This window comes from Zea mays, chromosome 1 (assembly GCF_902167145.1).
Source record: "Zea mays cultivar B73 chromosome 1, Zm-B73-REFERENCE-NAM-5.0, whole genome shotgun sequence".
NCBI classification, from domain to species: Eukaryota; Viridiplantae; Streptophyta; class Magnoliopsida; order Poales; family Poaceae; genus Zea; species Zea mays.
In genome coordinates, this window is record NC_050096.1 from 7,097,212 (window position 1) to 7,106,905 (window position 9,694).

Sequence of the window (9,694 nt, forward strand, 5' to 3'; positions counted from 1 at the left end):
CATGCGCCGAATGAGGAACGGAGAGTTCGTCCACCCAGTTTTCAGTTTTACCGTCATAGCTCTTTTTGGGTTATTCTTGTGTCATATGTATTTAATAAGGAACTACGAAAGATCTCGACTTGCTATGTTTTTAAACACGTTCAATCTCATTCAATCTAAAAACGAACTGATACTGATCAGAGCTTGTCCGGCCATTGCACATGTATTGGATGAGATTGAAAGAAATTAGAAAGAGTATTAACTTGTTAGAGATTTAAACCCACTCAATCTCGTTTAATTCGTATGGATCGAGATTAAACAAAGCCCTTATTCGGATGGAAACCCAGCCAAACATTCAACTGAAACCAAGAGTTCTGCTTCTGCACAATAACCATGAATGCAGTGTCGATGTTGTTTTGGACGAGTTCTGTCTTCTACAAGAGTTCTGGACACAGCCAGCCATTATTACAACCAAGCTAGCAGCCTTTATCCGGGGCCAAAAAAACTAAACTAAACGCGATTCAGTTTGCGTGCTAGTCTGCTAGAGTAATTTGTCTTGGTTCCATGCATATGATGCATGAGCGAAAGCAGACAGAGAGCTCCGTCCTCCCCCGCGCGGCGCCCTTGTCTGGTAGATCTTACATGCTCGGCTTGGCGCTGAGGCGGCTCGCGAGCTTCTGGCCCAGAGACCTGTCGGCCTGCATCCATGGACGAGGCAACCAGCGCGATTCAGAGTGCAGCTCGTTCAGTTCAGCGAGCAAATGACATCATCGCCTGAATAATTAAGCTGCGGGTTGTCACCTACACCTACCTGAGACCAGTTGGAGAGCCAGATGGTCCTGATCTCGTGGGTGAGGCGGGGGTCGGAGAGCGCGTCGACCCATCTGGTTATGAACCGCTCTTGCCTGCAGTACAGTCCAGTTCAGTCCAGTTGAAAAGGCAAAGAAAGGAAGGAATTGGGATGACGGCGCCACTGCACGCACCTTGCTGGGTCCATCGCGCGGTACCTCTCCCCGGGCTGCTTGAAGTTGTTCTCCTTGCTAATCACAGTCTGCAGCAACGACGGACAGGACAGGTGATCGATGATGAGCGGCTACTTATTACTATCGATCGATGACGATGATCGACAGGGTGATTGATTGATGATATGCATGCAGTACCTTCTCTCGGCGGCCGGCGATGTGGGCGGTCGGGATCGGGTACCTCGGCGCGTTCCTGACGGCGTCGTACCTGGAGGGGAAGTAGTCGACCTCCTCGTGGCGGTGCATGAAGTTCATGGATCCGTCGTAGTGGTTGTTGTGGTGTGCGCACTTGGGCGCGTTGGCCGGTAGCAGCAGGTAGTTGGGGCCGAGGCGGTGGCGCTGCGTGTCGGAGTAGGAGAAGATCCTGGTCTGCAGCAGCTTGTCGTCGGAGTAGTAGATACCAGGGACGATGAGGCCCGGGCAGAAGGCCAGCTGCTCGTTCTCCGCGAAGAAGTTGTCGATGTTGCGGTTGAGCACCAGGCGGCCCACGGGCTGCAGCGGGAACGCGTCCTCGGGCCACGTCTTGGTCACGTCCAGCGGGTCCAGGTCGTCGAGGCGGTCTTCCATCTCGGGGTCCATGGTCTGGATGTAGAGCGTCCACTCGGGGAAGTTCCCCGCCGCGATGGCGTCCGTGAGGTCCTTGGTGGCGTGGCTGTGGTTGGCGCCGCCAACGGCGACGGCCTCGTCGTCCATCAGCGAGCGCACGCCGCAGGTGGGGCGCCAGTGGAACTTGACGTAGGTGACGGTGCCGGCGCGGCTGACGAGCGTGTACGTGTGCACCCCGGATCCGTCCATGTGGCGGTAGTCGGCGGGGATGCCGACGTCGTCGAAGAGGAAGGAGAACATGTGCAGGCTCTCCGGGTGGTGCGAGAAGAAGTCGAGGATGCGCCAGTTGTCCTGGATGTGCGTCCGCGGGTTGGGCTTGAGCGCGTGCACCATGTCCGGGAACTTGATGCCGTCGCGGATGAAGAAGACGGGGAAGTTGTTGCCCACCAGGTCCCAGTTGCCCTCCCGGGTGTAGAACTTGACGGCGAACCCGCGCGGGTCGCGCAGCGTCTCGGGGCTCCCGCGCTCGTGGATCACCGTGGAGAAGCGGACGATGACGGGCGTCTGCACCCCGGGCGCGCGCAGGAAGTCGGCGCACGTCAGGTGGGTGATGTCGTGGGTCACCTCGAAGAAGCCCTTGGCGCTGGCGCCACGCGCGTGCACCACGCGCTCCGGGATGCGCTCGCGGTCGAAGTTGGCTAGCTTCTCCACCAGGTGGTAGTCCTCCAGCAGGATGGGACCTCGTGCGCCGACGGTGAGGGAGCTGTCGTTGTTCCACACGGGGGCGCCGGAGTTGGTGGTCCAGTACGGGGCGTTGAAGGCGCTCGACGGGCGGTGCTGCACAAGCATGCATGCATATATGAACAGCCGTCCGATCCATCGTCAACGACGAAACACGAATTGAGACAGCAAACAAGAACGGCGTACCTTGTACGGGTCCATGGCCGCTACGACGTACGTACGCAAGGTCGGCCTGCGAGGAGGCTGCGACACGGATAGCGCCGGTCGTTATATATAGCCGGAGCAACGAGTGACGGGGGAGGAGGCTCTTTTTGCCCTCGACTGGGTGGGTTCTGCTGTAGGCCGCGCCTCATCCACACGCTCACCGGCGCGCGCCGTCCTCCAGAAAAAAAAAGCGCAGGTTTTGTTTGTTGCCGGATAAGCCTAGCGAAGGCAGGAAAAGGTTGAAATCATGGGCAGATATTCTCGCTGCAGATGCCGTTCACACTGCCGTGCCGAGACAAGAGCCCAGCACAGCAGCGAGCTCATGGGCAGGGCGACGTGGATGCGCCATGAACATGACATGCCTACGGCGAGCCGAGCCTTCCCAAAAGCCACCCAGATTTTTTTTCACGGCCAAGGCCAATGCGTTGCGTTACACGGCTACTACTACTTCGCGACCAGCGCACCCATTGGGGGCGTTTTTTTTTTTCATTTTTCTTTTCTCGTTCCGGGACGGTTCGATGAATAATGCACCAAAAAAAGGGAAGAAAAGACGAGCGTCGTCATGCAAGCATCCACAGCCGAGGCGCTGTTCAGTCCTGCCCACGCTCAACAACCCTATCTATCCCCCCATTCTAAAACAAACAAACAAACAAATGCTTGCGGTGAGCCGTTACGTGAGGAGGAGCTGAGGGCGGCCTGCCTCCATCACCAAGCTAGCACCATTATTTTACCGCTTGGAATTTCTTTTTGTGCTGTCTGAGTTATAATATACTGTTAACATATATTAATATGCTAGGCATTCAGTCTAATAGGGTAATTCAAATAGGCTATTAGGGTAATCCGAAATTACCAACCCCGAATAGATCCATAATTTTGGTTCGATCTGTTCGATCCACCGAAAAGACCAAATAGTAGATAGATTAGTATATTTTGTTAAAATATATACGATGCATAATTTAAGTAGAAGTAATATTATTATAACAAGTGGCTATAGAAAATAGAATATACATATATATGCTATCGTTAGGATGACATCATCATGATTTTTAGCTAACAAATTCATAAATCATATAATAATACCATCACATACTAAGAACTTTTTTTTATATATTTCGTGTTATTTATTCTATTCGGGTTTTAAAGGTAGCAACCGAACCCAAACCTTGTACCCGAAATATAGTGCATGGAAGTCTTTGGTTGCACCCTAGTTGTGCAGAAGCTAGGCGTGAAATCTTATTTAGTGTTATATCGGCGTGATGCTAACTCTTGAGTTTAATAATGCGCTCTTTATTGAAAAATTTCTTCAACACCAATAAATAGGCATGGTTTGTCCCGTGTTTCATAGAGGAATTTACAGTGTGAGGTAATAATATTTATCTGGATAGGAACATAGTCTATGCAACTTCAAGGATGCGAGGTAGACACGCTGGAGTTGGGAGCACTGGCGACGAGCAGAGGCATGGCGTGGGCACACGACAGCCACCAGCCACGGTGCTGGTGGAGGGAATGGACCGCACCATAAACCTCAAGACTCAGTAAAGGCTGGACCAGGACCACGATGGATTGGAGTCCCCTGGGAGGAGACACGTCATGCATCCAATTCCTAAGTAATGTAAGCTGAAACAAAACATATGGAAACAAACAATTCTCTAGAATTTGGTCCTATGTCTTGTGTGCGTGACCCAAATTTGACCGTGTGTCATGCATCTGGTTGCTGTGTGGCTCTGTTTCATTCAAAGAGTACAGATTTTTTTTTTGTTTTCAGTAGAAGACGTGACGCGGATCTTGTCCCATGTGAGCTACACGTCCATTCATCCCTGGGAATTGAGGAGATTCCAAAATTTGTGTTTCAGCCCAAAGACTGACAAAATCCAGGGATAAAAAGAGCAAGGTCAACCGGCAGCACATCGTGAACCCCATATATCCAGCTCTAATCTCAAACAAAAAAATGCCTGTTACAGGAGTAAAGGGAACAACAAATGCCATTGCGCAAGTTCTGATCGCCAAATAGGATAGCACTTCACTCGTCATCCTCATCATCATCGACACCACCCGAGGAATTGAGGGCGTTGAGCCTTTCCACGAGTCTGGCCTTTCTCTGCTCATAGGTCAACTTCTTGGGGTTGTACCTTAAATAAACGGATGTGCATGGCTCAGTGCTAAGAAAATTATTATGGAACTAGAGTGAGTGGTCAGACACATTCAGACGTGAACTATATAGAATCATGAGCCAGCGATGTAGGGTATACCTCTTGTGCTCCTTTGGTTGCGCCTTTGTTGACTTGGCCATGCTAGGATCAGCACGGATGGCCGCATGGACCTTCTTGTACAGAGCTTCCATGTCATCGGCTTCAATCCCCTTCTTGATGTACTCGCTGAAGTGAGCCTGGTACTTCTCGGGCTCCTCGTCAGCCAGATTCTGGAATAGATTATCATATCATATAGAGAATAATACTCCCTCCGTTTCGTTTTAGTTGTCGCTGGATAGTGCAAAATTAAACTATCCAGCGACAACTAAATAGAAACGGAGGGACTGGGAGTAGTACCAATGGAATTTAGTCAGCCCCCAAATAGAGCACCTGATTTGGGACAGTTACATATTTATGAAATAAACTTACAAATTGATATCCAAATCATTACAAGGGGGGAAAAACTATAATCTGGCAAGCAACATGCACAGCTTACCTTCATATACTCAGCAACATGGAGACCATAGATGTACTTGCGGTGGATATCAGCATCCAGCTGCTTATCATCCTTCTTGAAGCCAGCAAACCTCTTATCGCTGTGAGGAATATCTAGACCACCATCCAAAGCTCCCTGCAGCAACAAGCATCTTGTGTTAAAATGCTATCCATAAAAACATATTCCTTAAACATACAACAAAAGTATAGTTCAATGGAAATTAGATAAATGGGAATGTCCATTTTTTTCAGTGTGGACCCAGATGCATGTGGGAGTTCATAATGGAATATTGATGTTATTAGGGGCATACCCGGCCCAACATCTGAGTGGGGGCCCAACAACTAACTAATGAACCTTTGTAGCTACAATAAATAAGATAAAAGATCCACTAAAGCCAGAAAATTGAGTGAGGGTCCGTGCCCCCGCTCGGCTTAACGTGGGCCCGCCTCTGATGTTATTAAATTCAATAAAAATGGACCGGCGATAAATATTCATTAAGACTTGAGCAATAGTGAGATCGTATAAAAAAGTTTTCTTGATAAGCCACCTACAACCAAAACACAAGGAAAATGTATCATATGTATACAATCATTCATGATAAAGAAGGAATATACCTTGAGGGCACCAAAGACACGGTTTCCAGTAGTAGTCCTAATAAGGCCGACATCTAAGAGGGCACGGAAAGGCCTCCTCTCTTCCGCTGGCTCGACAGAGAAGTCCTCACCAGTGGCCTGATAACAGAAAATCATCACAAATGCTCAATTGTTCACCCAAAGCAATATCACAAAAAAAAACAGCAAGCAGAATAAATTTAAATATTTGTTTTAATTTTACCTCAACATTGCCCTCATACTCCTGATCCAAATCACGGATCTTGAGAACACGACGAGCCAAAAGAAGACCAGTGCAGTAGGCTAGAAGATGTGGGCAAGGAGTTAGCAATACAAAATATATGTGCTTAGTAACAATAGACAATTTACATTCTTTGCAGACATAAATATACCTGCAGCATAGTTGGTCAGACCAACTTCTAGACCGTATCGTGGCAGCTCACGGGAATATGCAGCAGCAAGAATAATATCACCCGTGATACTTGCAGATACGATTTGTGCAATGATGTCCTTGTTGGTCTAAGGAGATTTATTAAGAGATACAATGCCGCCAATGCTTAAAGTGCCAAAATAATAAGCAGGAGGATGATCAAAAGACAACAACATCAACATAGCCTTTTAGTCCCAAGCAAGTTGGGGTAGGCTAGAGTTGAAACCCAACAAGAAGTCACCAAATAATAAATTTGAAGGATACAAATCGCACAATAAATCGGTATTTGGGTGTATTGTACTTGTTCTTGTCTTGGTTAATCAACCTTATCCTTGCCCTGTAGTCTGTCTTACCAGCTGCAAACAAGAACAAGAGAAATGTAGACTATCAAACACACAGCAAATAGCAAAAATAACAAAATCATCAAGAGAGAAAACAGAATGTTGAACATACCACGCCTTCTCTTGAACTTCACTTGGAAACGCTTGAAGTACGCATTGGTCTTCTGGGTCTTGACGAACCCCCCCTGGAGAAACAACCAGAAAGCGCATGAATACATTTGTGCAATTGAAAATGAGAAAAAAACTATCACATCCATAAAGGGGATGTCTCTAAGTTGCCATCAAACTTTTACAATAAGTGAATGATAGCAGATCAAACACACAAACCAAGCAGCAAACATGTCCTTATCAATAGTCAAACAGCTGAGTTTACATTATAGATGGCAAAAGCATACTACTGACATGTGTCTAGAAAGTAGAAACCAGTGCCATCTTACTGAAGATAGGTATAATGGCACTACAATATGTCAATCAACAACCATTTAACAAAACATCAACCAGAGTCATCACAGGCATATAAGCTATACTCACTCTAAGTGCAGAGCTACTAAACCTAACAATCTAAGCAATTCAAAACCTAATCAAACCAGGAAATGAGACCCATAAACACTCATGGACTGTTAAAAAATGGCATAGCATGCATTCATCATTAGCTCCCCACCACACGAACATGAAACCACAAATATACTAGATAGCAGATGCACTAATAACTGAAACAAATGACCTAGCCAAAAGCAGTGTGTCCTTTGGCTGGAAGGGTCAGATGCCCTCCCTTCGCCGAAACAATATTTTTGTGAAACATTCATTTTAATCCCATAAAGCCCACAGGCAGTTGCATTTGACAAGAAAATATAAAACATACAAAATCTAGTACCATCAATCTCAGTTCAATACAAACAACATCATTAAGTCACCAGTTGCCACAAGGCTCGCCTTGTCAGTGTTCACTCAACTCAGCGGTGAACAAATGCTAGTGAATATTTGAAGTTTTGAGCACAATTATTTGCTACCATACAGTGCCTAGAACACATTGCCTTCCTCTCCAGGTGGATCAATGGTGGAACAAGGGTGGCCTAGATAAGAAAATGATAAGACAGGATGCCTTTACTAGAAGAAACAGTATAGACAATGCTGTTGTACAATATGTTACTCATCCTAAGGCCTTGTTTGGATATCCTGGTATCTACCTCAATCCACATGTGTTGAGGTGTAAATTAGTTTCAGATTCACTTCAATACACCTCAACACATGTGGATTGAGGTAGATAAAACAAGGCCTAAGGCTAACTGGTCCACGTGTCAAGGAGACAGTGGTGACACGTATAAAGATTTACCTAAAACTTAGGAGCCCAAAATTTGTTGCCCTGTCATGGAGGTTTTTTGAGCCACGAAGAACATGCACCATGAATTTTAAGTTGTTCAGTGTCATCAACATTACAGAATAACTGAATAAGAACGCAAGCACAAAGGAAATGTGTTAGCATTCAGTCCGTTTCCGCGTGTTATGTATCAGAGCCCACATCTGAGGTACTGGGACTCGCCAGCAGCACAAGCACAGGCACAGCACCATAGTGACTTCCACAAGCGCTTCTCTCCGCCTCGCCTTCCCTCTTCGACTCCGCTTCCCTCTCCGACGCCGTCGCCACCTTCAATAAGCTCCACCACGAGGCGTCATCTGTGCCCATCCTCAAGACCCCACCTTGCCCCTGGTCGACGAGGACGCCCTACCCCGAAAAAGGCTTGCCTAGACGCCCCCCACTTCGCAGCAATCCACTGGAGAAGCACGAACAAAGAGAAAGGTTTGTGGATCTTACCATCTTTGTCGCCTGCTGTGGCGGCGGCTTCTCCTGGCGGCCGCGAGAGGGTGGACCGGGCGAAGGGAGGACAGAAGGGTTTAGGGTTCTAGAGTTTCACCTTGTTGTTAGTTTCTGGCCACTAAAAGCTGTTGCGAGACAGAAGCTGCTGCGCACTACCAAACGGTCAGCCAGCTTCTATAAAATTCGTTTGGGTAAAAAACCATTCAAAATCAATATAAACACATAATCGGTTGAGTCGTTGCAATAGTAGCAATTCGTCTCTTTCTAGATCCTGAACCCTATCGACACATTTATCTTCCTCCACACGTAATCATAATAATACTTAGATTCTATACACAACCAGATTCTCCCCACAACCAGAAAAACTGATCCAAAAAAACTGAACCAAACATACCCTATATTGGTAGCTTCTTAGGCGCTTTTACTAGACCGAGTGGACGGATGGATCGCATGATCTCATCGACAAAGTTTTGCTAGGCGCTAGGCGGAATCTAGCCGATGACCCTTAGCCTAGAGACTAGTCCAGTAAGCGATGCTAGGCGTTTTTCTAGGCATTTTGCCAACTTATATAATATATAAATTTATAGATAAAAATAGGGAAGGATCAGTAGACATACCTTTCGTCCTTGCAGATCTGCTGATTACTGAATCCTCAAGCACTGCTGCAATAAAAGTGGACAACACTTTTAGATGCAATTGGGCATCAATACAAGTGATAAAAAAATAGAAAATAGCAAGTTAGGTACTTATCTGAGGTCTGACCCTTCTCCCATCCATTAAGTACTGATCAGCAGCATAGGATAGCCTTTAGAAATCACAAACATCGGTCATAATAGAACACCCATTCTTCATCTTCTCGGATTCACGTTCTTGCAGCAAACTCTTGGTTCTTGCATATTCTTCTTCCAACAATCTCCCTCGCTGGTCAAACATAGTTGGAGGTTCAATTCCAGGCCCAAATTGTCCAATTGCTTCACACATTTGCTTGAACTCATCGTTGTCACATGCATTGAATGATATTGCCATCAATATTACAAAACAGCAAGGAAATCTGATGAATATGAAATCTGAAATTAAAAAACAGCAATGAAATTATCATGGTTAAAGGCCCATCTTGCAATATATTTATGCACCTCATGTAATCTTTCTTTCCAAAGTTCCTTGTTCAGCCTCTGTTGAGTCAAATATTCAGATTTGGTTGCTGTAGGATCAATAGCTTTTGTCCATTTGTCCATGGGGCCTAATTTGTGAGGCTCTGAACTTCCAACACAAGTCACTTCTTCTGATCCTCCAACCCTAGACACATGAACTTCCTCTCT

At 46.6% G+C, this 9,694-nt stretch overlaps 2 protein-coding genes across 3 annotated transcripts; both read right to left on the reverse strand.

Annotated features, from left to right (window-relative positions):
- Positions 1 to 244: 244 nt before the first annotated feature.
- On the reverse strand, positions 245 to 2,521 carry LOC542230 (catalase 2). Its single transcript, NM_001111840.2, has 5 exons — positions 2,475 to 2,521; positions 1,140 to 2,384; positions 963 to 1,030; positions 791 to 884; positions 245 to 677 (listed from the first exon to the last, which is right to left on the reverse strand). Exons 1-5 carry the CDS (start codon positions 2,487 to 2,489, stop codon positions 618 to 620), a joined length of 1,482 nt encoding a protein of 493 aa, NP_001105310.2. The 5' UTR covers positions 2,490 to 2,521; the 3' UTR covers positions 245 to 617.
- Positions 2,522 to 4,280: 1,759 nt separating this feature from the next.
- LOC103631647 (60S ribosomal protein L5-1) lies at positions 4,281 to 8,517 on the reverse strand. Of its 2 annotated transcripts, XR_004852608.1 has the most exons (10): positions 8,373 to 8,469; positions 7,893 to 7,922; positions 6,672 to 6,744; positions 6,483 to 6,574; positions 6,181 to 6,307; positions 6,012 to 6,091; positions 5,792 to 5,908; positions 5,178 to 5,312; positions 4,742 to 4,911; positions 4,281 to 4,621 (listed from the first exon to the last, which is right to left on the reverse strand). XR_004852608.1 is itself a non-coding variant. In XM_008652511.4 (9 exons), exons 1-9 carry the CDS (start codon positions 8,373 to 8,375, stop codon positions 4,513 to 4,515), a joined length of 906 nt encoding a protein of 301 aa, XP_008650733.1. In that variant the 5' UTR covers positions 8,376 to 8,517; the 3' UTR covers positions 4,281 to 4,512. The 2 variants fall into 2 exon arrangements, 1 of the variants encoding a protein (XP_008650733.1); XM_008652511.4 differs by lacking the exon at positions 7,893 to 7,922 and having other exon boundaries at positions 8,373 to 8,517.
- Between the last annotated feature and the right edge of the window lie 1,177 nt (positions 8,518 to 9,694).

Coding starts and splice junctions, on each gene's coding strand:
- LOC542230 (NM_001111840.2), bottom strand. Junction 885..962: donor CGCGCGATGGACCCAGCAAG/GTGCGTGCAGTG, acceptor ACTGTACTGCAG/GCAAGAGCGGTTCATAACCA. Junction 678..790: donor GGCTCTCCAACTGGTCTCAG/GTAGGTGTAGGT, acceptor CCATGGATGCAG/GCCGACAGGTCTCTGGGCCA.
- LOC103631647 (XM_008652511.4), bottom strand. Junction 6,092..6,180: donor TCTGACCAACTATGCTGCAG/GTATATTTATGT, acceptor CACATCTTCTAG/CCTACTGCACTGGTCTTCTT. Junction 4,622..4,741: donor CAACCAAAGGAGCACAAGAG/GTATACCCTACA, acceptor CGTTTATTTAAG/GTACAACCCCAAGAAGTTGA.